The following is a 26679-nucleotide window of genomic DNA, read 5'->3' on the forward strand; positions in this document are numbered from 1 at the left end:
GTGGCGAGGCCAATGAGAGGGGCGGTGGCGCGGAGGAAGCCCCGCCCCGGGGCGGGGGCGTGGCGGCGGGAGGGGGCGCCATGCGCCATGTCATGGAGGCTCAGTGTGCGAGCGGCCATTGACGGGGTCGGAGCTGCGGGCGGAGCGGGGCGGCGGCGGCGGCTGCCCGCGGCGTTCCCCTCCCCACTCCCGCTTCCCTCCCGGCGGCGGCGGCGGCGGCCGCCGCAGCAGCAGCAGCGACCCCGCGGCCCTTCCCCCGCCGCGCCCGCTCACCCTCCCTCGCCACTGCGGAGCTGCGGGAGGGGGGGGGCGATGGAGATGAAGAAGCGCATCAACCTGGAGTTGAGGAACCGGGCCCCCGAGAAGGTGAGGGGCGGCGGGGCCGCGCTCCCGCCCTCGCCCGGGCGACCGCCGCCGCCCTCAGGGCGCGCGGGCCCGGCCCGGCGGCGCCGCCGTATCTGGGTCAGCCGTGGCGCAGGAGCCCCGCGGGGGGCGGGCGGCGCTTCCGGGCGCCGGCCCCGGGGCGGTGGGCGGCGGGGACCCGCGCCCCCTCCTCCCCTCCCTCCGGCCTCTCCTTCGCCGCCAACTTCGGGTCGCCCCTCGCCCCCCGAAGTTGCCCGAGGGGGCTGCGGGCGGGCCCCCAACTTGCTCCCGTCGCTAATCCCCTCCCGCCTCGCCGCCGGCCGCCTCCAACTTGCGAGCGCGGCTGTAGTAAACAGGTCACGGGGGCGCCGAGTCCGGCCTCAACCCTTCCCTCATCCTTATTTTTTTTTTTTTTTAAATTAATTTTGTTTTCCGTCCCCCCCTCCCACCCCCCCCCCGCCGTGCGCTGCGTGGCGCGGCCGGCTCGGTCCCGCTCCTTCCTGCCGCACGCTGGGGAGCGCTGGGGTGGTGGTGGAGGCGGGGGGGGGGGTGAGGGGGTGTGATCCCACCCCACCCGCTCACGCGTGGCCCCCCGCACCTCCACGCCGCCAACTTCCCTTTTATTCGGAAAGATGCGCAAAAAAAAAAAAAAAAGCTGAAAATTTGGGAGCTCACGTGCGCTGCGAGGCTGCGCGCTGCCCCTTACAAAATGCCAACACCCCCCCCGCTCCCCCCCCCCCCCCCCCCCGCCAAAGCCTGGGGCCACGCCGCGTGGGACAGTGTGTGTGTGTGTGTGTGTGTGTGTGTGTCCCCGTGTCACCCCCACGCGTGGCTCTGGCCGATGGTTTCGCATCGAGGTCAGGAAAAAAACCCGCGGCCGGTGCCTCTCGCTCGCCCCAGGAGTAAAGTCCAGCGAGGTCGGTATCGGCGCGAGGCTGACCAGACTCACGGGGGATTTGGGGGAAAAGTGCCTAAAACTGTTGATTTAACCAAACCGCTCGTGTTTCAGTAAGTTTGTCGGTGGCAGGTACCTGGAAGGGCCTCGGCGTGCCTTTAGCGTGCGTCTGTCTTGGGCGAAGCCGTGCAGGCCGCCCTCTCCCCTGGCAGCTTTCTTTCAAACTTTGTGCTGGTTTGGAATAATGGTTTTTTTATGGAAAAAAAATAAAAACAATAGTTAGACTTTACTTGAGCCTGCCAGAAACTCGGCGCTTTCTGCACCAGTCTTAAAATGTTGTTATTTAAAAGTGTTCGGGGAAAGGAAGAGTCACCTTGTTAATGTCCTTTCTAATGAGTGGTGTGTTCCACCGTAGATAAAATAATTTAAAATTAATTGGCTGCTCCTCGTTACCGCTTCTCAAAGTACGCGGGCTGTATCGATTATCTAGTTGTTTTAGCGGCTTTGGCACGAGGAAATTATTTAATTGGGCTTAATTAACCTGCAGAACTCACTGGTAAAATAATCTGGAGCCAGAAGGTTTGGGGTTCTGAAAGAAGTCGGATGCTTTTATAGGTTTGAATGTGCACGATTAAATTATTAGACTTTCGAAACAAGTTAGCGGTTTGTGTGCCAGGGCAGCGCGTAGCCCGGGCTGCAGTGCTGCTGTAGGAAGCTATAAAAGTGTCTATCGATAAAGTTTGGGGTTAGATGGCAGTTTTTGCAGAATTTGAAGCATGCTTAGAGGATGGGAAACTGTTGCGTGGGGTTTTTTTGTTTCGTTTAAATAAGCGGGTGTTAGTGATTTCGGACCGCAAGTCTAGTCTAAATTTAAACGGGCCCCCAAACCGACAGATGTTTAACAGTCCCCAAGTGGTGGTTTAGATGAAATGGTGGGTTTTTTGGTGCTCGTTAACCTGACAAGTGACTTGCTGTCCTCTTCGAAGGTGACGGAGTTGGTGCTCGATAACTGCCGATCCAGCAACGGTGAAATCGAAGGTCTCAATGACTCATTTAAAGAGCTGGAGTTCCTTAGCATGGCCAACGTAGAGCTGACATCGCTGGCCAAGCTCCCCACGTTGAGTAAGCTCCGAAAGGTACGTGTGGCTCGCGTCTGCCGGGGCTCGGAGGGCTCCAAGTCGTGGGTGACAACCCGTGGTCGGGCCGCTCGCGCTTGAACTTGCGTGGCGGCGACGGTGGCCGCTCTGCGACACGATGCCGCTTCCGATCTACTGGGTTGGGTGTTCTTTTTTTTTAAGATCTGAAATGATTTTGAGTCTCTCCAGTTAATTACGGCTGAATTGGGCTTGGGCAACGCCTCTTAGGACTGTGAGTGCTGGTTTGTTAAAAACGTGAAGGTTGGCGGTGGCTTGCTGCGCGCTGATAAGAGGCCGTTGGATCGCCCAGCCCAGGAAGTGCTGTTGCACGCTGCTGGCAGAATAAATTTTTTTTTCATGTTTGCAGTGAACCCCAGTATTATTTATTCTACTAATTTAAAATTTAGGTATCCCAACCCAGGAGTTTTGAAGTTTATAATTCTCAAACTTCAAGGAACTTTCTGACAGCCCAAGCTTGTTAACTTGTGCGACTCTTCAAAAGCGTTCAGCTTTGTGATTAAACTCTTAAAGGAAGAAGGATTCTGAACCCAAGGGTAAGAAGCCAACCGTTTAAGTAATTAATTTTTTCTCTGTATAATAGTTGGAGCTGAGCGACAACATCATTTCAGGAGGCCTGGAGGTCCTTGCAGAAAGATGTCCAAATCTCACATATCTAAATCTAAGTGGCAACAAAATCAAAGATCTTGGCACTGTGGAAGCTCTTGTAAGTACGAAGTGAGAGGGGCTAATTGAAAATTTAAATCTCATAAATAGTACTTTTTATGAAGAATAAACTATGTATTTTTTGCAGTGGAATGGGACAAACGTGGCTGTAAGGGCTGCGTACGAGCAGTTTTTTTGGGCGCGGTATAGAAACAGCAAAGAGGGGCTTTAAACTAGAGCGGTGTGAGGTACCGCGTGGTCTGGCCTAGCTGCTTTATCTCCCTTTCAGCTGAAAGGCATGCGAAATGGAATCTCTTTCCTTACCTGTCATATGTTCTATATAATTATTTTCTTTCCTTGCCAGCTCAGGTGAGATGGATGCTGCGGTGTCTGAGCTTTGTCAGTGTTCCACTCGGTCCTGACTTGATTAACTCGACGCGGCGGCTGTTAGAGACGGGACTTGTAAATGTGCCGCTGTGGTCGTAGTGGGATGTACTGAACGAGAGGTTTTTGAGCTTCTCTTTTGTCTTTGAAAGAAAAGTAGCCCAGTTCCGTCTTGCTAATCCTCTTGTGTTCATTTGGTTCGGTGTAGGTTGTCTAACAAGCCCCTGCCTTAAGCTTTCATTAAACTGAAGTGGGGGGGGTAGGAGATGGTCAGTTAGGAGCGAACCTGGAAAGCACCACTGGTAGGTCATTTAATTGCAGGAGGAAGCTGCCAGCGCCTGTCCCTGCCGGATCTGCTCACCCATTTTTCTGGATGATTATTATTTTTTTTATAGGCCTTTGATATAGACTGCATGTTTTTAAAACTGTGCGTAAAGATTCTTCATCTGCTTTAAGGGCGCTTTAACCCAGCGGTCAGCAGACCAAGTAAAGCGGTTAGTGCTCTCTAGAAACAATTTTATTTAGACCTCAGATACTTGCCAAGCCGTGGGGGTGGCTCGTTCCGCACGTGCGTAAAGTCTGAACGGTGAGAAAAATCACCGTCGGCTGCCTAGTTAGTGCAGTTATAAATCCTACCAAGTGCCTCTTGCTTCCCTGTAATTAAATCAGTCAAACTGTTTACTGAAAGGCTGCTGGAGTTGTTAAGTTTTTGCCCACGATTGCCTGAGCAAAAATAGGCCACGCAAACAAAACCCAGGCCCAAATCCTGCGCGCGGTGCTCTGGCGCTTCGGGGACGTGTGGGGCCGGTCTGTGGGGGCTGCCCACGGCTCCTTGGGCTGAGGCTTGTGTGAACGGGGAGCAAAATATGGGTAGAAAAGGAGGGATGGGGCCAAAAGAAACTCTGTAGCTGTATTTGGGCTGTGACCACGCTGTAACTTGAAGTACCATGTCAAGAAATAGGGGGGGGAAAAAAAAAAACCCTTTTCATTTATTTTCAGCAAAATCTCAAAAACTTGAAGAGCCTTGACCTGTTCAACTGTGAGATTACAAACCTCGAGGATTACAGAGACAGCATTTTTGAGCTGCTTCAGCAAATCACATACCTAGATGGATTCGATCAGGAAGATAACGAGGCACCGGACTCGGAAGATGATGATGATGAGGGTAACTTCTCGAAATAAACTGTGGATAGAAATAGCGTGCTGTAATAAAGATGTAAATGTAGTGTGGGGTCTAGTGACTTCTCGAACGCACCGGCGCGGTTCTGTGCTCTTGTTTTTGAAGCGCAGACTCGTAGAGCTTGTTTGGCTTTAACGCGCTGTGATACAGAAAGAAAACTCCTGTCGAAGGTTTTGAGTGTTCCTGCAGAAGCCTGCAGAGCTTAAGGAAATTTGACTAAAAATACTGTTACAAAGAGAAATATTTTCAGAATAAGTTGTTGGCCGTAGTAAAGCACTTTGGCACTGCTGAATTATAGAAAGCGAGGGGACAAACGCATTATTTTCTGTGGAAAAAGTATAATTTTACTGGTTTTTTTGTAACGGCTTCAGTCTGATGCGCAAATATAACGCCATTTTTTGTTCAAAAAATACCTAAATTCCATTTGATCTGACCCGGGTTGCAGTCGTTAATGAGGCTGTTCCCACATCTTTTTCCATGGTTGTTACCCGATGGAAAACGAAACCCGTAGGTACGAGTCTGTCGGTGCGTGGCTACAAACCGCAGCGATGCGACTGCAGGAGCGTGAGCGCTCTTCTTTAAACGGCCTCGCCTTAGCGGATGACTGACACAGTCAAAGCTGTTAAGAAAAACCATCCAAAACGTGTTTTGAGCGCTGGTGGAAATACGACGGGCTGTTGTTGTGATGCGGCGTCTTACACGTGTGCGCTGTGAATCTCCCCGCAAATAACCAGCGAGGTTTGGGCTGTGTCTGGTTGATGGAGGTTTTTTGGTGGGTTTTTTTGTGCTCTCAGTTATTAGGTGGGAGCTGACGCTGCTGTGAGCGGGGTCGGGGCTGCCGAGTTTGGAAGCCTGTGTTTAAAAACTCAGCGAAAGCCAAGCAGTTGATACTCAGAATGTGAAAATAAACCCAATAACCTATTAATCTATTTGAAATATTAACTTGAAAATGATTTTAAGTGTTAAATCACCTTGTCATTTCTTGTAATTTGCTGAACTGAAACTGTGAAAGCGATTATATGCTCCAGACGTAGAAATGAAATGAGAGATCATCTCTTTGGAACTGTGGGTGTTTCACTAGTAAGTGATTAAATAACAGATACATGTAATCTGTTAAGCTGGTTTTGTCTTTAAATATTTTAGGGTTTGATTCTATAGAGAAGCTTCTCTTCCCCTTCCACTGACTAAATTTTCAGCTCCCTTGCAGGAGTTTGCATACGGAGCTGCTTCAGGCGTTGAGAATTTTGCCTGAAGCTTGTGATGTAAAAACATCGGTAGCCTTTCTTCAGGGAAAAAAAAAAATTTGTAAAGATTAACTTCATTAAAATCATGTTTGTTTCCCACGTGTTGCCTGCATTTAAAAAATTTTTAAAAACCCTGAAACCCTGCTGGAAAAAAATGTTAGAACTAGCTTGACTTGGTGTATACAAACTTGCATAAAGAGGAGTTAATGAGACTTAAAGTTTAACATGTTTTTATAAGTGTATCCTTCGTTTCAGAAGGAGATGAAGATGATGATGATGAAGAGGAGGATGAAGCTGGTCCTCCAGGAGAATATGAAGAGGAAGATGATGAAGATGATGGAGGTTCAGATTTGGGGGAAGGCGAAGAGGAGGAGGAAGTTGGGCTTTCGTACCTGATGAAAGAAGAGATTCAGGTAAAGGTTGTAAATTCTACCAAATCCAAGAAATGAAGAGAAACTGCCTCCAGGCTTCTGTGTGAACGTAAACCTGTAGGGGCGGGGTAGGGGAGCGCAGGGTAGGGGCAGGGAGGCGTTTGGAGAAGGCTCCTGTCCCTGAGGTACCCAGCGCTGCCGGCTGGGAGGAGGGGCCTGGCTGGCTCCCAGGACCTGCCTCCCTCTTATCCCACCCCTCGGTGCGGCGGGATGGCAGAGCCTCTCACTTCTCCCTGAGCTAAGGATGCCTTCTCCCCACCCAGCCCGCTCAAACCGTGCGCCACTGCCAGTGAAAACATCAGAACAGAAATACAGATTGAGTAAATTCATTTCTCTTGGAAAACCCAAGAAAATAACCTTGGTCTTGTGAAAGAAGTGAACAAAGTAGCAACAAGTTACCAGTACTTTAAGTAAAATGAAACAAAGGAGAAGTCTAGGGGTTTTGCTGTACTAGGTGCTGGGTTTTTACTGTGCACTCACTTGAAAATGTTCTTGGTAGCGGCGTGAAAAGAGCCCCCAGGATCTCTCGAGTAGCACTGTGCAAATGGAGGAGTATTACGAAGCTGGGATATGGGTGCATTTTACAAGGTTACGAGTAGATCCTTGTAGATACAAACTGGGTTTTACTTTATCTGATAATCATTTGGGCGTGCCCAGGAGTCCTGATTTCGTGCTCTCCTCTGGCAGCCGTGGGGGTTTGAGGGAGCACGTGTCTGGCACGGATTTTGTGTGCAAGCCCGTGCAAGCAGCTCACACGTTTCAGATAAAAAAAACCCAAAAACCCAACCGTGGACATCGCTTCTCTTCCTGTTTTGATAAGAGTTTACTTCCCATCAGCTGCGTTTCACAGGGATGTGCAGAAAATCTTGAGCAAAACTCTGGTGTTCTTCATTTTGTTCTTGGAACTAGCGCTGGTATGATTTGCTTACGAATGTAACTTCGTTCCTGCCTTAATGCTCTGAAGAGGTGATGGCTGTAACACAATTCATGAAGCTAAAACTCAAAACCTAAGTTTGTTTTGAAGCCAAGACCTTAGAGGTAGTTCTTTGGAAAATGAACAATATGTGACTAGGAAGAATATCGGGAATTAATTGGGTGTGGTCGTTAGCACGTGCACGTTTAGGTGGGTAGGAATTACCACGCACAGTGGTGAAAACGTGAGGAGTTCGGAACCGTGGCCCTTGGGACGACGGTGCAACAAAAGCAGATACTGAGTTTATATTTTGCATTAATTTAGGTAAGGGACAGGTGGTGGTTGGGGGAGGTATGTAAAGTTTTGAGAGTTCTAGTCTGGTGGCTTTTCCCTGTATTTTCAAAAATGAAATGGTGCACCACTCTAACGGCATTGAACTAACCCAGAGTGGGTTTTAACTCCCGTGTTCTAAGGGCAAAGGTCAGATGGGGTCTCTGACGTTTTCACATTTTCACTTGTTACATTGCCCTGTGTATCAAAATGGATGTGGCAGATGGATATAAAAACAAGAGTTCAGCTTGTCGTCGAGGCTGGACGTGATGCCAGTAGGGGAGAGATCTTGCACCACTGTTTAATTTTGTGGGGCTGCTGATGGTTAGTTGGTTTACATTTTTCAGCTGTCAGCTTTAAAAAAAGGAAAAAAACCCCAAAGCTTAATTCATTTGAAATAGAAACGATAATTTTGTAAAGATGTTAGCTGTTCTGCTTTCTCCTCTCCCTTGTCCTTTAATGACAGCGGGTTGAAAGGAAAACGAAAGCTGTTTGTCATCTCTGTTTGCCGTCGGGGCCTCTTCAGTTAATTTTGCAATAACTTACTCTTAAGCTGGCGTAAGGTAGTGATAAGTGGGAAAAACAAAGAAATGAGAATACTGGGCCAGATAACGCGCTGGCTTGGGTGATTAAACGTTCTGTAGTCAGTTTGGCTGCCTGGCCTTGTGCAGATGGCCAGTAACAAAAAAGTAAATGTGGAATGTGACCTCTGAACAGAGTAAGTGGGATTTTCTGAATTTCTGCTCAGGATCAGCATGTAAGCAAAACTTACGCGGCAATTGTAAAAATATTTCACAATTTTTGTAAAGGATGAAGATGATGATGATGACTACGTTGAAGAAGGAGGTGATGAGGAGGAAGAAGGTAAGTTCTCGAGTTGTTAAAGTGACTATAACGATTCTTTGTAATTCTCTAACTTTGCCAGTTTGGGATGTGCACTTTCACGGTGTAAATCACTGTTGGGCTGCTCAGTTTCTCAAGGTATGTGAAGTATTTTAGGATCGGTTTAAGCAAGAGCTCTAGCTGGCAGTAAAGTAGCTGGGCAGTATTTGATAGTTTTTGTTGGCTCACTTGTAAAATAAAAATAAGAAATGACAAGTTTTCAAAGTCTCTCGTTGAAGCAGTTTTCTAAAATGGAAGATACTGCATCTTCTACACAGTTACAAGTTTTAATTTTCCAGCGTGGAGAGGAGAGGGACTCTTCCGTATATCTTGCAAATGTTATTTACATACATTTAAAATACCTCGTTTAATGCGCCACTGGCAAAGCCCTGGAAGCAGCGGCTCTACTTTTCGCTTTATCAAGCTGAAAGCGGCTTCTCCCGTAAACCTTTCCACTTCAGAGGCAAACCCGACCTGCCGTCCTGTCCGGCGGCTTAGCTAGTGAGCCTAATCCTATTTTTTTTTCTATCTAGTCTTTTTATCAATGGTTGTAACTTCTTAATTTCATAAATGACTGTTTTGATGTCAGACACATGCATAATAGTCAAAAGCTTGCAAAAAAAAAAACCCCCAAGCCAGTGTGTGTGGTTCATCCTGCTCTGAGGAGGTTCAGTGTGTCGAGGGTGTGTGACCGCTGCCGAGACGTGGCGTTCTCGCAGGCTGATCCTGTTCCTTTGGCATTTTGCAGAACGTAATGTTCTGTTTGCAAGAAGTGGTTTACTGGAGTATTTTTTTCATAAAACAGCTTTTTACTTTAGCTTTTGATATTTTTAAAAAGGACCTGCGAGAAGTTAAAACAGGACAAAATGTGTGTCTCGTTCCTTTTCTGCACCTTGGGTGAGGTTTCTGAGCCGTCGGGGTAGGGACCAGCCGCGTGTTCGATGCTCCGGCTCCATCCCGGACGCTGGAGCAGAAGCTGCCGTGCGGGCGGGCGGCTGGTTCTTGTCTCCTGTGCAGATACTGGTGTGCTCTGGTCTGTGCTGGTGTAGGCACCTGCATCTCTCTGCTCCAGGGGGTACGACTGAGACACCGCCTGGGAGGCCCCTGTTACCACCAGTCTGTGGCTGTGACAGTCCCTTTAAAAAAAAAATTGCTTTTAAAAAAATCATCTTACAGCGAGCTGGCTGTTCCTTTGTACTTCTCCTGCTACGAGACTCTCCCAGAACTTTTCTAATGGCTCAGAACTCTGTCCCGATCTTTAAACTATCCCTAGCAGCAAAGTTTTGTGTTAATCCTGAGGCCGGGTTCCATGTCTGTGCAAACTACAGGCAGATTCTGGAATTTCTCACCAGACTCATCTGTTGGCTTAACGGAGCAGTTTTTGGAGACGTATCGTGCACGTGAAAAAAGGGGAATTCTGGAGTAGTAATGCTAATTCTTCGCTGCTTACAAACGCAGCCTTCGAATCTATTAAGACAACAAAGCAGGCGGTCAGGATGGCTAATTAGCCAGGAAATGACTGCTGGAAAATAAATCTATTAGATTTGACAAAATTGCATTTCATGATTTCACCACAAGAGCGCACAGTCCACTGACTGAATTAAGCATATTTCTAATAATAAGCTCGAAGATGTTTATGCAAGATGCTTGTATCAGTTTGTCTTTGGAGAGAGGACGGAGCATATTTCACTTGGTATCTGCAGAAACTGCTGGGTTTGGGCAGGGTGGGTGCAACTTCTGCAATCGAAAGCGAGGTAGAAAAATGTCGTTTCCATTTTAGTTCTCAAATAGACGTTAACAGAAGCAGTTTTACAAATCTACTTCATATCAGTGATTCCTGTATGGAGCGTGGCAAGCTTAGCTTGAACTTAGTTTAATACGGCCTGCATGAATTATTGAGAATCATGTAAACTGATCTTTTTTTGAGCCATAAGCGGCGCGGAGATGTGACGGTGGTGAAGGCGTTAACAAACAGTAACTCTTTCAATTACCTCTTCTGAAAGTGTGACTTTGCCTTCGTGGTGTGTGCGCAGAACGTAACCAGATGTGTGCAACCTCTTTTCCTTAGCAGAGGGCGTTCGAGGGGAGAAGAGGAAACGAGACCCTGAAGATGAAGGCGAGGAAGAGGATGATTAATTTGTGATAGACACAAGTAGGACCAGACTCTTAAGTTACAGAATACGCAATAGTGATTATGCAGATCTGTATGTCTCCATGTACCATAGATGTCCCTACAGAAGATAATATGTTAACTTTTTATAGGAGAAGTGTGGTTTTACTATTCTTGCCCTTTTTATCATTCCAAATAAGATATAATAGCCTGTTAGTGAACCTATATGTAGAAAACAATTTCCAACCCTATAATCACTGAAGCCATTGTCGAGTTTTTTCCCCCTAGACTTTTATTTGGAGCTCTTTAATTTTATACAAGCTTGCTGTGTTGGTCATCATTAGCCCAGAGTTAAAACACCCATTTCACATGGGTTTAATAGTGTGAATTTCCATCAAGATTTTAAAGTTTTTATACTTAAAAAGCTGAACTCAAAAACGCTATATGGCAAATTCCAGTCTCTTTCAAACGAGAAGTCGACCTATGAGTTTACCAGGGATTCTGTTTCAAATCGACAACTAGATCACACCTTTATTTCAGCGTTTTAAAAGGTGACTCCTGTAATATTTTTTAAGTCTTCTATCCCGTTTTGCGTTACACTGTAAAGCCTGAGTGGGTTTCAGAAGATCTTTGTTTTTTCCTGCTTGTTCTGGTGTTCAGTGTTCGCTGGAGTATTGATAGATACCTTCAAGAATGTATCTTGGCCAACGGAAAGGGTTGTGTAATCCCTAAATTCTCTCCAAAATACATAGTCGTTGCAGGTATTGCAAAAGCAAATAATCTGTAGTTTTAAACCATTCCGCTAGAAGCCTTTGTGAAACTTTCACTCACTTCACTCTCGTGTTGTCATTTCGGGAATTCTGCAACAATCATGGTGTTTGGCTATAAAATATGTGCGTTTCTGATGCAGAAGTTAACCCTCAACTCCTTCAAGCACATTTTTTTTTCAGACACCCCCCCCTCTTAATAGAATCATGGAAGGGGGAAAGACGAACCTGAGTTAAGTCTTTCTTCACAAGTCACCTTTTAAACTTCCGGTTGTAGACAAAAGCTTTCAAGTTCGTGTATAATACTAGTGAATAGTTTAGGGTTTTTTATATTGAATGGCTGCAGAAACTTGTTCCATTGCATACAGTTGGTGGCAAGTACAGGAGACATGCAGACGAGCTTTTTTTTTTTCCTAGCAGCCTGATTGTGACCAACAGGTCTTACTAATTCTGCCCCGATGGATCCGTGTTTTCTATTTGAGCCACTGCGACGCAAGTTCAGACGTAGAGCATTCCTCTTTCAGTCAGGATTGGGATTTAAAACAGTAGTCTTGATATAAAACTAATTTACATTGTTTCACGTAGGTACTGAACCAAATATCACACACAGCTTTATTCAAGAGACTTATTTTTATATCTGTACTGGCTGACAATAGCTGCCATTAAACTGGGGGAGACACCAAGGGTGGGGAAGAGGGAGATTTCCTGGACCTAAGTAAGAGTCAGTCACCCATAGATCGGTTACCTGTGAATATTTAATAGGTATTTCACACACTAGCAGACTTTCAATGTGACTTCCAACTCTTAAATCAAGTTCAGATACTGCAGGGTTGAAGTTCTGCAAAGCCCAATTTCTTGTGTGTGTGTTTTTTTCCCCCGAATAGAGCCTTAAATCATAGTTTCTCATGTAGCTGTAAAGCATAGCCAGCCATTACAGGCATCCGGGTGAAACGAGTCAGGCAGACGGCAACAGACTTGGAAATGAACTGACTTAAATGGGTTTTGCATTTTTTTAATGAATATCTGTAAAGACACTAGAAAAGTAGTGGTAAAACTACATTTGCAACCACAATCTGAGTTCCTGTGTTTGTGTATGAATACTGAATGACTAGAAACCTTAGGTAAGTGCACATCCTATCTTGTCATGGAGGCTCTGTGTTCAAGGCCGTTGCTTCGTGCTCAGCTTTGAGATAGCAAAGTGTGTTTTCCCATCTTTTCGCTTATTTTTTTTTTTTTAGTCTCGGCGAATGATTGAAACCTGTTATTTATAAGTGTGTACTTCGAAGTACCTCATTGTCAGGGTTTTCCTTAACTGTCTTTTACTGATGCATATAAAATTTAGTTTTAAATGGAAACAAACTTTCTGTTTTGATGGATTAAAATTAGTTGAGTACTGGTCTTGTTTCAGTAACGACTCCACCTTGGCCGTTGGATGAGCTAATCGGGCAAAACGGAATGAACTGGGAAGGGGTTCGCAGACCTTCCCTCCGATAGGCTTAACGCTTCCTGAAAGCCACTTGCAGGGTCGTGCATCAGCCGCTACATCTAAAAATCTGAGCCTCACACAGACCTTAACTTCCTAAGTAACTTTGTCTTTTCCTCAGTGTTACCATCTAAGTATAGTTTCATATTTGTCAGCTTGGCATGCAATTAAACAGCATAGCATTTTTTAAAAATGAGTAATACAGAGCCTCCAGATAACTTTTGAAACTTTTTTGCTTGGTGGGTGGTCTTTTCATGCAAATATGTAAGGGTGGGTTTTATATTTTGTAGAGGTTTTGTCCTATTTTAATGCTCTTTGTATGGCAGTATGTATATAGTGTGTTTCGGTTCCTTATCAAACTCTTTCCTTAAACTTTGGAGTAACTGATTTTGTGCAACTGTGTTTTGAATAAAGCCATGACAGTGTTAAATTAAAGAAAACAACCCTGCAGCACTCTTCTGATAATTTTTAGTTGTAACAAAACATGTTTCCTCCCCATGTGTGCTGTAAATTTTAAATTAAAAAGTTTTCAAACCGAATTATTTCAAATAAATTGAGACTATTGTATTGGATTACTTCTTTTAGTATGTACAGCTGTGGAGAACGTGGTACTTAAGGAATGGAGCATGAGGTAATTGTTCTTTCCTGGTTTTGTTTGGGGGAAACCTGCAGAATTGTGTGTCTTTCTGGGGCAAGAACTTGGACTTTATGATGCTCTTGGTAATGTTGTCACTGTCAAGGATGCTTTGGAAAACCCGAAGTGATGATGTCTGGGTAGTTGCCTTAATGTTTCCAGATCAGTTTTGTGTAGAGACAGCGTTGGAGCTGACAGGGCTTTTGCATACTCTAGAAATCGGTACGATTCGAGTGTAGCTGAGCTAGGCAAGTCTGGCCCAGTCTTAAAAATGAAAATCAAGAGCCTGTTTATATTTTGCTTTTCATAAATGCTGACTTGCTGTGCCCGACAGCCCGAGCTGCAAGTCTAATGCTGTCCTTTCAAAGTAGCTGCCTCGGTCTGTGTGAATTACTCCTCATTCAAGAACAATGTTTAAAAAAAGCTGATTCTCCTATCCAGCTAGACATAGCATTGTGTTTTCATTTTGGGATTAGTCCAGCATTCTTGGCAAAAATCCCCTGGATGCACTTGAGAAAGCTAGTAACTAAACAGGCTTTTCTTCTACTAGATGAGCGATTAGCCAAGAAATGGGTGGTGGTTTTCTGGGATTCTTTTTTCCTTTTTTTAAGTGTGGGGAGGAATTGCCTTTCCATCTAAAGCCCTGAATTGGCCACTCAATCCCTACGCACCTATTTGCCCACGGGAGTGAGACCAAACAGGCGACCTGAGCTTTAGGATTGTTTTTGTCAGAAGTTTAGTCTACCTTTTGTGGGGATACTGGTGGTTTGAAGTGAAACCAGGCTGTTCCATTCTGGTACATGCATGGCAAAGGAGATGAGAGGAAATTCAGTGCTGTGTAGGCATGTCTTCAAAATCAGAACTTGAGGCGTGGGCTGAAGGGCTCCTGAGCTCGCTGTTGGAGGCGAGCAGCTTGTCGTGACCTGTCATAAACCACCCTTCTCCCTGCCCTAGCCTGGCAGTCTTTCTCTGGTTTAAACACACCTCTGCTGCTGCTGCAGGAGTCATCTGTCCAGCTCCCGGAGGCGAGATGCTCCACAGGGCTGCAAGACGTGCTCGCTCCCTGCCTCGGCGGCTGCCAGGTGCGGATAGAGGGAAGCCTGCCGCTCTCCAGAGGCTAAAAGCGCCCAGACTGCTGTCTCCAGCGGAATCCCTGGGGCTCTACTGTCCTCCATTTTGTCGCAGTGAGGGGAAGCCCTGCTGGCGGGCGGCCGTGCGGGCTGCCGTGCGGCTTCCTCCCTCCTGCTCCTTCCTCCTTCTCCTCCTCTGGGAGCTTTTGTCTTTTGTTGCCCCTTCTTTCACTTTCCCGCCCCTCTCGGCCCTTATCTCCCCCTTCCAGTTGCGCAGCTTCCCCTCCCCTTCCTTCCTCATGAGGGGAGAGCCGGGGAGGGGGCGCCTTTCCCCCCCCCCCCCCGCCCTCCCCGCGCCGCCTGAGGGGGCGCGCGGGGCCCCTCAGAGCGGGAAACCGTTACCCACGGGGTTCCCCGACTCCGGGCAGCAGGGGCCGAGCCGCGATCCCGCCGCTGATTGGCTGAGATTTGCCGCAGTTCCGCCCCTTCCCGCTTCAGCCTCGCGCGCTCCCCACCCCACACCCCCCCCCCCCCCCCCGCAACGGCCGTTCCCCAACGGCTCCTCCCGCCGCGGATTCGCCCCTTCAGAGCGGGCAGAGAGGTGAGGGCAGGAGAACTCCCGCTAAATGCCTCATTTCCATCCTAAAACAGCCTCTGCTTCCCCCCCGCCCCTCAGGAGAGGCTTTTCCTGTCAGGTTGTGTGAGCTTTATGCCGGTGGTGGGTGGTGAAAACGAGAGTGTGGTTCCGACTCCAAACGGGGAGGGGGGGGAGTATAAACCCTAATCGCAAAGGGTTTTTTCAACGTCGTGCATGAGGAAGGAGAAGTTTAGCTGGACTTTGGTACAAATGCCCAGCGTGAAAATATGAAGAAATTCTTCCCTAGTTACAGCCCGGTAGCTAGAGAACTCGTTAAAGCATGTTAAATTAGAAATTAAACTCGGGCAGCTCCTGCTGCAGTGTAGTTCATGTGCCCTCCAAATTTGGCCTGCTTTCCCAAGGAAATGTTGCAAATCTACCAGACGAATTTCCCCTTTTCTCACGTTCATCCCCACAGTAGCTATTGCCTAATTGCAGGTAAATCTGATCCAGTCCCAGAAGGTTTTGGGGTGCCTTTTTGTGAAAGCGGGTGCCTGTGTCAAGGGGAGCCGTCGATGGTATGGGTGCTCCCACAGAGGGAAGGGGTAATAAACTTGCTCCTGGGCATGGATTTGAATGCAAGATTCTGGAAATCTGGTTTTGCGAGTTGTGTTTCTCAGGAAACTCCTGCGCTGTTGCCTCTGCAGGTCCCATCAGGTGCTGGCGAAGACGTTGCTTCTGCTTTACACGTGTGCAGTAGCAGATGTCACAACCTTCCCCGTCACGCTTGTGCACTGTCTTTAGACCTGCCTAGAACAGGCATCCTGTTATTTTAGCAGCTCTTTTAACCCTAGTGCAGGTAAGACTTATACAAAAGGATTTTCTTTCACCTGTAATGTAACCAAGAACTATCAGAACCGTCCCTTGGCATTCCCACACATTCCAAGATGATGAGTTAGCCTTTTTTTCCCCTCACTCCCCAAATTAAATTTTTTTTAAAAAATCATACTGTTAAGAGTATAAAACCACAAGGGTCTCTCAATGTCTAGCCTTCAGGGAGTATCCTTTCAAGTTTCTTCTGTGTTTTTATGTGATAAAGGGGAAGCTGACATTGTCATGTAATCACACGAATTCAGGAATTTGGGCTTGGAGAAAAGTGTAAAATACTATGAGCTTTATGGTGAAGTAATGAGAATTGTCAAAATGAAAACTGCTACATTCAGCAGTAAACAGAGCGCTGTGTGCTGATTTTGGCAGCAAGAGTTGTTGCTGTAAACTAAAAAAATACCAGTTTCACTGATCATAAACATTACAAATGTCTGAACCAAAGAATGAGATCATTTCAGAAGTTACGAGATAAAAATAATCCTTACATTATTTTTCCTGCTAATTTCCGAGTCTCTTGGTTGTGCTTGGCGTTTGCAGCCGGAATAAGATGATACCGTACTGTAAGTACACACTCGTGCTCTCTCCATTTGTTGTTCATCGATCAGCAGGACTGGCACAAAGGGAGAGTCAGGGCCAGCAGCTGCCCTGAGGTGGCGAAAGGCATCGGATGGGAACAGAAAAAAGTCAGTGACAGCAGCTGCTTTGGGCAGGATGGCAGAAAATTTATTTCTGCAGAGCACAGCCTGGGGCAGTGAAATTTCTGGTGCTACTCCTGTTGGGAGATTTATCACTTGAGTTACAGCTTTATCTTCCGGGGAACACTCTTCTGGTTTTTAAACTTTAAAATTACAGTTCATAGTATGCCTCAGTTTCTGCTTTGAGTGTGTCTCATTTACAAAAAACCAAAAAGCAACCCCAAAAATAATTGAGGAAACCCTTTCGTCATGCTTCTAATTTAACTGCCAAAAGTGAGGGAGAATCCGAAAATATATATGTACGGCTACAACAACAAACCGAAACAAAACCACAGGGCTGGGAACTCTTGGCACGGGGAAAAGGGGTTGTGTTTGAGGAAAAAAATGACCACAGACTTCATATTTGGTTTTGTGTTTGGGAAAAAAAGATGTATTTTTCCTATATTAATATAATATGTTAAAATGGCCTGTTTGATGTGCATTTCCTTCTACAGTAAAGTTGATTGAGATAAAATAATCGTATTGATGACTGAGGAGTAGCAAATGAGAGTTGCTCAGCTCCACTTGGGTGACGCATTAGTAGTTTCTGCCCATTAAAGCCAAGTGCCGTGCCACAGCCGTCCCCAAGGCACCCGCAGGAGGGGAGGGGACGTGGACGTAACAGGCATCGCACAGCTGGGGTCTTGCGAGATAAGGGCAAAAGGAAAGCAAAAAAGAAAACGGTCCTGGTCTGATCAAAAATGATACCTCTGCGTAGTCAGCTCGGCCGGACACAGCGCTTCACGCGGTGCCAGCCGCTGCCGCCAAGAGCCTCCCCTTCCCAGGGAGGCCACCCTCCGCAGACTCGGCACTGCTCTGAGGCGGCTGCTTTGTGTATTAAGATATTGTTATTGTTGATTTTCACCGGAAGAGTAAAAAATTCTGTTGGGCTATTATTTCTATGTTTGCTCGATATTGTGTTTTTATTAGTTAAAGCGTGATAAGGAACACAGACTGCAGGAAAACATAAAATACTCATATGCTTTTTATGGAAATGATTTTATCAAATAATTGCCAAAAAAGGATTTATGTCAAAATATTATTTGTGGGGATGTTTGGTTTCTGGTCATTTGGGGTTTGTTTGTTTGTTTGTGTTTTTTTGTTGGTTTGGGGTTTTTTTTACATTTTAAGTATAGCCTCATGACTATGTTTTAATAGTAACTTATTTTGACAGTGGTTTTTTTTTTTTTTCTTTCTTCTTTTTTTACTCTTAAAACTGTTTTAATAGTAACTTATTTTGGCAGAGGTATTGTTGGCATGACGTAACCTCCAAACCAGCAAAGAAGTCAGCGTGATGATGTGTGGGACCCTTACAGAGCCCACACCAGCACAGTAACACGTCGCAGGCGCTTACCCCGAGGTAAGGCCATGCACAGTGAGACGCAGTTACCGAACACAAAGCGCAGGGCAGTCGTTCCGCAGCGTGGAACAAGCCCAAGGGATGAAATCCTGGCCTGTGCTCCAGTCCAAACGTGAGCTGGGAAAACGAGGATGGGCTCAGACGGAAATTTAGGTGGTAAATCTGTGAAACGGAGAGAAGGCTCGGCGGCGGCGTGCGGGGGCTTCGGGAGGCGGCTGGTGCCTGGCAGCCTTCCCGCCCAGGAGGGTCAGACCTCCTGGTCGCTTCTGGTAGAGGAGTGTCAGAAATGTGTTTGAGCTCATGTCTTTTGGGAACTTATTTAAGATAAACTGAAAAATCTCAGGTTTTCTTTTTTTTTTTTTTTTTCCCCTCAGGGATGAAAGAGTAGTTATATCAGTATCAGTTGACAAGTTTAATTACATTTGTATATTTGTTTGAAGCTGCGTGGTAACATGATAGATTTGTGTGATGGGGCGTTTGATACACTCATGGAAGGGTGTTAGAGCAAATCCTGAAGGAAAGAGTAGTTAAAGACGTGGGGGATACAAAGAAAATGGGACAACGTTGTCACATCCTTCTCCCTTGGGAATATATCTTTCATGGAAATACTGGGGACATGCAGAAATAATGTTTAATTAGGAACCTAAGATTGGAAGAGAGCTCCTGGCTAAGATCATATTGATATTAAACGTCTTTGCAGCAAGTGCCTTGCCTAATACATTTCAGGATCACAGTTTTTTCTCTCAGCTTCGTCACAGCGATGACTCATAATTGTTTTTCCACTTAAAAGTACGCTGTGGTATTTCTTCTATGCAGCCGTTTGTTACTAATGAGCTCCCATATTACAGCACAAACTATTATTAGTACTGAAATGAATGACTTTGATAATTTGTGTTTCTGAAAACTAACATGAATATTTTCTTCAATCTATTCTTTCATCAGTATCAGATGATCTACACAGACAGTAGTAGGATCAGACTCGAAAATTCCAGTAATTCGTGCCCTGTTTTGCGCAAGAAGTTGTAAGAACAATGCAGTATTTAAAAATGCCACAAAACCAGCTAAACTTTTTGCTGCTAAAAAGAAAAAAATACCTCCTGTTTAATAAAAATGCAGGTATCCACATACACACACACTCAGGGGTAGCAGACTTACTAGCTATCCACTCATTACAAAGTGTCAATGAGGGTAAGAACATGAGGTTGAGCAAGTTAAAAAGTATCCTGGATGTATCTTAAAATTTAAGAAATTAATTTTTTTGTTACATGTAAGTTACAATAATCTAAAAACATTAAGTTGAAAGAAATTCTTCAAACTTGCAGGGAAAAAAGCTAAGCTTTACAAAAATACCTTCATCTCCATTTCAGCCTCTAGCAGAGAAGAAAAGAAAACTTACTGTTTCATTTCCAGGAAACTAAATCATTAGTTTATTAAGAATCATTAGTTTGTATATTAAGAATCATTAGTTTGTTTATTAAGAATCATTAGTTTGTTTATTAAGAATCATTAGTTTGTTTATTAAGAATCAGTATTCAGCCAGCTAATGTTGTTCATCCAAGCAACATCAAGTTACACGCCATTAAAGTCAAATATTTAAACTTTCTTAGTTTATGTACTCTATGTACTTTAGGTATTACTGAAATTGTTTTGTTTACTGACTTTTACAGTTAGTATTCATATGTGTATATATATATTTGCATCCTTCTCTGCATTCATCCTTATGGATTTACTAACAATAAATTTTACGATAGCTGAAATTACTTGCCTAAACTGAACAAAAACCTGTTTAAAAGTGTTGTAAGGCCAAGTTCTAAAAAGTCTTGCAGCTGTTTCGTTCTTTAACAGACATACCTTTGATCTCCTTTATAGCTCTGTAACTTTGATACGGCTTTCTGACTCAGATTTTGTCACTGGAAAACAAACACGCACCAGTAATGAGAATGAAAGGGTGACGTTTCCTTTGTGGTTCGGAAGTCGTTGCCGTACGGAGCTCCTGTGCCAGAAGCTCTGCTCGTGGCCATCTCTCAGCCAACGTACGGGGTGGGTGTGCACGTGCCGCCCTCCTCCGCTCACGTAATGGTCTCTGTGCAGCACGTGCACGTTGTTGGTAAAAGTGGACTGGATAAAGCAAGAGTATTTAATGCAAAGGAGCAGTGGTTAGCGTCAGCCAGAACCCAGCAGTACCTCGGTGCCAGAATTCAAAGGAAAAAAATGAAACATTACTAATACCAGCATGGGTAAAGTAATTAAAGCTTAATTAAGTCGGGATATAAAATCACACACACACACACAATAATTCTTCAAAAGAAGAACTAATTGTTCCTCAGTGGACTGACCAATTAAAAAAATTATAGGTGACGTGCTACCTATTGGATTTTCCTGACTGGAATTTGATTTTCATCAGCCACCTTATCAACATTTTGGTCATAAAGCCGAGCGCCACATGCCTAAGTGAGACCTCGTATCCGAGAAGCAACTAGAGGTTCTTTTTTTCTGCAAAGCCCACCACTGACCTCGGCAGGAGTCCTGCAAACAAGGAAATTGCTCTGCAGTGCGGTAGCTGACTGAGAAGCGCTTCTGATATCTACAATTTAGAATTCTTAATCTGCGTAGTGTGTAGGTTAGTCAACATTTTAAAGCGTGTTTTCTAGATGAGGAATATCAAGTGGACTTGATCCTAAACGGATGATGAGACCACAGAAGAAATAATAGTCAGGAAGGAATTGGTAATTGGGAAGTTGTTAAACTGCACTGCAGTATCGACTTGCTATTGTTAAAGTCCCAAACATGATTTTTTCACTTGAGGAAAAATCTTATGAAAAGATAAATTGAAATTTTCCTCACCCCAAAATAGTTTGCTTTATCATAGCACACACTGCTAAACACGAATCAAACATCCACAAGATGTATTCATTCCTCTAAATAAGAGTTCACATGATATGAAATCAACTTCAGTATCCGTGCTTTTGTTTCAAGATAGTGATTTACAGTTTAGTACTTTTAAGTATTTTTAATCTCATATTGCAAAGTCATTTTCTCCAGAAAGGATTTTGCATAATGTCTGCTACCTTTCTCCTTCCTTTCAAAAGGTGGCAATATCTTAGGAAAGTCCTGGTTAGTTCTTGTCAGCATAGTGAATAAGTGTAGTTTCTTTACATATCTATATGTTATACACACAGAGATGTATAGATGTATTTTTTTTATATCTGTATGTATAAAATACTTTCATAAGGACTTGCAAGCAAACAGGCACCCGACTTTCTCTAATCATCAGAGAAGAGACTCCTACATCTCTGCTGGATTCTGCAAACTCTGCACAGCATTCGCAGGCTCAAAGGTGAGCTCAGTCATAGAACAGCCAAAACCAGAGCCAATTTCAAACGATTAAGAAAACTTCCTCAAAGAGACTGACGACAGAGGTGTGGGGAAGCCAACAACAAATTGTTTGGAGAGATGTGGGAAAGGAGCGGTTGCGGGAGCCGGTGGGCAGCCTCCTCAGCTGTTTTCAGGAGGCTCAAAATGGTGGAGAGATGCAAGCAGGCGGTGACAGCCCGACTGTCTCCATCTTGTTAAACAACTGTCGTCCCTGTGCCGTAAAATCTTGAAAGAACTTGCGGCATGCGCAAAGCTCTGGACCTGAGCCACGGAGAACGCTCTGCAAACCAGGTCAGGCCGCAGGAGGTGAAGGTCAGTTGGTCGGCACCAAATGGTAGGAAGGGCCGAGATCCGGCAGCGATTTTGCAAGAGGCTGTTGAGAAACAGGCGAAGCTTTGAGGGGCCTGTTCCTTCCTGCACCGACCAGTCCGGCCTCGCTCCCCCTCTGCTGCACTGAAGCAGAGTCTCACCGGTGTATGAAAGGGGTTTGTTTTGGGGGCTGGCCCACCCAGGATGTTCCGTGTTTTTAATTCTTTCCCATATGTAATCAAGCTATGACTTCTGAATGCTAAATATTGGGTGTAATCACACCTCCTGTGTGCATCCACCCAGCACTCCTGCTGAAGTGAACGTAGCTCTGAAAGTTGAGGTTGTACCTCTTGAAATACTTAAAGCTTTTGGTGTTGAAGATAAATGCATGTGTTTGGGGCTCGCTTTCTTTGAAGCACAGACTTCTTGAGATGAAAATGTTTCATCTTATGATATAATGAGGGGTATTTCCATCTCAATTGATGTATATCGCCGGGGGTACTAAGGTTGGTTGTTACTGAAATCTCTTACATTAACATGTTACACAAATTAATGAGGGAGGCTTTCCCTGAGAGCTGTTTTTTTTTTACACAGACATCTAGAGTTACCTCTCATTCAAATCACAGGTCTGAACAGACTAGTTGTACCTTTGTAAGAATGAGGAGGGATGGAAGGAGGAAGAATATTAATATATCCCTGCTCTGAATTTCTGAATAGCTGTAGGCTTAAATTTCTGCATAATTTCTACACTGAGGTTAAGCATTTTCACTACAAAGAAGATTCCAGGAACATCATACTATTGAAAAGAAAAAAATATTTCCTAGAACAAAGTGGAGAATCATGAAGAAGATAGTAATATGAAACGCCCACTGAGACAACCGTTTAAATTTGGAAATTCTTGCTGTGTGTCTTTTACTGCGAATCTTTTGAAGTGCTTTAGTTGCAACTTTTACAAATTCCCCCAACAGGTCTCTTTTCCCTTTCTCTAGTACACCTGAATGTCTGATAGTATAGAAAATGTGCTTTCACTAGGGAGCAAACAGTTCTGTGTGCGAGGTTAGCGCAAGTATTGTTTGCTGTGGAGACGGGAAAGATGTAGTTTAGAAAGGGGGAAGAGTGGATGAGGGAGGATTGGAGAGCCAGACAAATTCTCTTTCCTTGCTGTGAGGGAGAAGCTGCTCTGGCCTCTTTGGGAGGGCCAGGGGTGGAGAGGGAGCGGAACTGCGGAGTCCAGGTGCTTAAATGCATAGTTAATACTCGGCTAATAGGAATGGACTTAGTGCTAAGAACCTGCTTAAGTCGTTTGCTGAATCTACTCCTAAATGTTGGAAATCACTCAGCTGTCAGTAGCATTTAGACCAGTGGTACTCTTGGTTCTTTATCTTTAAGTGTTGGCCACACACTTAAAGTTGAGGCAGTGGAATTACTCACGGATATTCTGAATTAATCACACTAATTAGAAATGGCTAAGCATAATTAAGGAAAATGACATAATTAAGAAAGTGAAGGCAAGTAAATTTATTAAAACTCATTTTGCTTTTACAAGCAATTATATTTATCTGGATTTATTATTTAGGAGATTGTTTAGAACGTATGCAAAACCTGCTGTCTCTCAGATGTTTCCAATATGGCGTAATTAAAAAAAAAAAAGGAACTTAAAAGACCGCACAAGTTACAGTCACTCAGCTACAGAGTTCTTGCTTCATTTCCCCCTCTCTTTGTGATAACTACTAGCAGCTCCACAGATACCAGTGACAAATCTGGAAGTGTTGTGCCCAGAGCCAGGCAGTTTTCTTCGGGCTGGAGTAAGTAAATGAGAAGCTCACACAGATGTGCAAAGACAGAGACCAGGGCGGGCTGTCTTGCGTGGTTCCAGTGACAGAAAGCAGCCATAAACCTGACACAGAATCCCTGAAAACAACGCTGCGAGTTGGGCGCTGGGATTCCCAATCGGACGCACTTATCCGCCGTGCTGATGGCTCCTAAATTCTGCGCCGCCGTGAACACCCTGCGTCACGCTCTGGCAAAAAATCCGGAGTGGTGTCGTGCTCTGCAAGGGCAGAGCTCAAACTTTTGTCTTTGAAACTATATCGAGATAGGTCTGGTTTATTCTGTGCAAACGCCCAGGAGGGCATGATGGTGGAACGTCCTTTCTCTTGGCGTTTTGTGGTTTGGCTGTCCTTATCTGTAGCTGGTTTTCTGTTAATATGTGCATGCGCAGCGCCGTAGTACGGGGCACGGGGAAGCGAGGCTCTCGGGCCACTCACAGAGGCACCTAGATGCTACTGCAATGCCACTGTTATTTTCTCATTTGCCGCTCTGTGAGTAGGGAGGCAGGCAGAAGAAAGAGGAAGGCAAAATTGTTTAAAAAAAAAAAAAATCGCGGTTCTCTGAAAATCTCCTGATTATTTTTCTCCCGGTATTACCGATTCTGCTTGTAGCCTCGTTGGGCTCCCGGCGCCTTCACCGGGCTCTGGCCCCTGGTTGAGGAGCAAAGAGCACTAGAGGGCACCATCGGCTCGACAGTCCGACCGGGAACGAGCTTTGTGTCTGGGCGCGGAGCCGAGCGCAGAGCAGTTACCTCTGAGCTGACTGCGGAGGAGTCAAAGTAACTCCTGAAAACGACATATTTTGGAAGGTTCTGGACTCATTACCTGCTTTCATTTCATTAAACTTGATATTGTAAGGATGAAAACGCAGCACAATAAGTAGCGTGTTCTTCTGTCCGTAAGGATGCTTGAAGAGCTCGTGGTGATCTAAAAATTTTTTTGGTTTCACATAGTAAAATATATATTGTTTCCATAATGCTTCGCCTGTAATCCCTGTCTTTACAGCATTCAGGAGTTCTCGATGGCAGGTAATCATCTTCCCCTTCATTAGGGAACTGTGACAGAAGGCTGCGTTCTAAAAATATTTATTGCTTCCTGATTCACTTCAGGAGGATTTGTTGAGGACAGGGAGAAGTTACAGACCGACTTGTTCTGATTTTCACACAAGCTAGGTGTGACAGGCTCTGAGCTGGTGAGAGTTGACTTTCAGCGGGATCCTGACAGCTGAGCGCATCAAACTGGCGGGTTTTTAATTTTAAAGAATATCGTGTGTCTTCATCTGTAGTGTCAGATGCAATAAAAGTGCGTAGTAGGAAATGCAGAACAGAACAGCTGTGAGGATGAGTCGACTTTTTTTTAAGCTGGCAGACAAATGGCACTTGGTCCAGTGTCCTCTGTCCTTGCCAGCTGAGAGGTTAGCGACCAGAAAGCACTACTTTAGGGAACAAGCGGGGCAGTGTGCAGTGCCTGAAAGACCTTATTCATCTGACAGCCTGGAGGAGCTTGTACTACATTGTCTGGTATGCATTAGCTTTGTGAAATTAGTACTCCAAATTTCTTACAAAAAAAAAAAAAACCCAACAAAGTTTGCCTTCTCTTCTACATTCACTCTTCTAAATGAACTGTCCAAAAGATTTAGTTGCTGGTCTGTCATGCTGAGGACTCGCACACCACTGAGGCCACTGGCACAATATTTTGGGGAGTGTGTTCTTGATAGTCTAGTAAAAATACAATGTGCCTTCAGAGTTTACCTCTAAATAATGAAAATTCAGCCTACCTGAAAGGGAGAAGGAAGAACCTACTGTAGACAGTATTGCTCTTTCTATTCTCTCATAAAAGATTCAAGGTGACCATATTATAGATCGTTCAACCTCTGTACTTCACAGCCCGAGAAGAAAAAAAAAATCCCGACAAAATACTGTAATTATTTCACTGCTTTTTAATTTAATTCGCCCTTGAAAGGACAAAAGCTCTTCTTGGCATCGTGCAGGTCATTACTCATGTGCTAGTGGTTTGGGGATGCTTTATTTGTAGCACAGTCCTTAAAGGGGACCCCATAAAATTCCGAGGTACACTTGATGATAAAAATCCCCTCTTGGAGGAGTACGAGGCCGACGCTGCGGGCTGGTCCTGCCTATAAATGCTGAGGTAACCTGCCTGCTGAGCACACACTCTGCTCACTGCAGTGATAGGAAATGCAGCAAAATCTGGTACTTTTCCCACAGATATCTCTCAAGTCCTGAGTAAATCTTCTACAAACAGAATTTTCTTTTTCTAGTCCAAAAGCTTCATAGTCCGAGAGCTTTTCTTTCCAAGGTGTTCACTTGTTTTCGTTTCCTTTGCCCCCAGCCCCACTTTGTTTCCTGGTCTTACATACACATAGAAAATTAGACCTGGTCTTGTGGGCATTGGTCTAGTTCCTGAGTTTCTTGGGTTTGGGGGGTTGTTTTCATTTTTCTTTTCCAAGCCAGAATATTCTGGGTGTATCAGAGTTTGTATAAAGTTTGTCATGGTGTATCTTACCATCATCCACGAAGGCCAGTTGTCCTTACCGTGTGTTCTGGCCAACACTCTTCTTACCCTATTACATTTACTAAATATAGAGGATGATTTCCTAAATACACAAGTAATAATAGTAATTAATTACATCCTTCGGGCCAGAGTAACCTCTGTAGGTTGCAATGGAGGATCTGGTCCTAGAGCTAACTGCTTTATGTTTCTCTAATTGCATAAAGCAGCTGTACTCTCAACCGATTCAGTCACTGGTGTATTTCTACCTGCCAGGGAGTCTCCCCAGGAGATGTGTAGCCACTTTCCTATCATCTTCTTTCTAAGCTTTCTGGTGCAGGGGCTAATTATTGGGAAAATGGAGCTGTGGCTGGAGCAACATTGTACCATGGTAATTGTAGCAATTCCTAATCTGCCATTGCTCTAAATTAGGCAGGAGCCAGTCCCCACGGCACAACACAGCTGCAGCTCCAAATCTGGGCCATAATGCGCATGCTAAAATAAGATAATCAAATCTTACGCTTGGGGACTGCTGGTTTCTGGGAGGTACATCTCCTCTCCCGCGCCTGTGAACAGCATTACAAAAGATAACGCAGCTAGTGAGCTGTGAGTTA

The 26679-nt window shown here is 45.0% G+C and overlaps 1 protein-coding gene across 6 annotated transcripts; it reads left to right on the top strand.

Moving 5' to 3' along the window:
* Nucleotides 1–55: 55 nt before the first annotated feature.
* Nucleotides 56–22868, top strand: ANP32E (acidic nuclear phosphoprotein 32 family member E). 6 transcript variants are annotated; one of them, XR_012626720.1, is made up of 8 exons: nucleotides 59–366; nucleotides 2245–2394; nucleotides 2996–3118; nucleotides 4441–4606; nucleotides 6121–6278; nucleotides 8349–8403; nucleotides 17929–18044; nucleotides 19914–22868. XR_012626720.1 is itself a non-coding variant. In XM_074853133.1 (7 exons), exons 1-7 carry the CDS (start codon nucleotides 88–90, stop codon nucleotides 10555–10557), a joined length of 993 nt encoding a protein of 330 aa, XP_074709234.1. In that variant the 5' UTR covers nucleotides 56–87; the 3' UTR covers nucleotides 10558–13353. The 6 variants fall into 6 exon arrangements, 5 of the variants coding, with proteins under 5 accessions (XP_074709234.1, XP_074709233.1, XP_074709235.1 ...); XM_074853133.1 differs by lacking the exons at nucleotides 17929–18044; nucleotides 19914–22868 and adding an exon at nucleotides 10493–13353 and having other exon boundaries at nucleotides 56–366; nucleotides 6124–6278; XM_074853132.1 differs by lacking the exons at nucleotides 17929–18044; nucleotides 19914–22868 and adding an exon at nucleotides 10490–13353 and having other exon boundaries at nucleotides 57–366; nucleotides 6124–6278.
* Nucleotides 22869–26679: the final 3811 nt, after the last annotated feature.

Source organism: Strix uralensis, chromosome 32 (genome assembly GCF_047716275.1).
Source record: "Strix uralensis isolate ZFMK-TIS-50842 chromosome 32, bStrUra1, whole genome shotgun sequence".
Lineage (NCBI taxonomy): Eukaryota > Metazoa > Chordata > Aves > Strigiformes > Strigidae > Strix > Strix uralensis.

Excerpts from the sequence above, each read along its gene's own strand:
- ANP32E (XM_074853130.1), top strand. The coding sequence starts at position 88 with ATGTCATGGAGGCTCAGTGTGCGAGCGGCCATTGACGGGGTCGGAGCT. Across the intron at positions 367-2,244 it reads GGAACCGGGCCCCCGAGAAG|GTGACGGAGTTGGTGCTCGA; the intron begins GTGAGGGGCGGC and ends TCCTCTTCGAAG. Across the intron at positions 8,404-10,489 it reads AGGTGATGAGGAGGAAGAAG|CAGAGGGCGTTCGAGGGGAG; the intron begins GTAAGTTCTCGA and ends TCTTTTCCTTAG.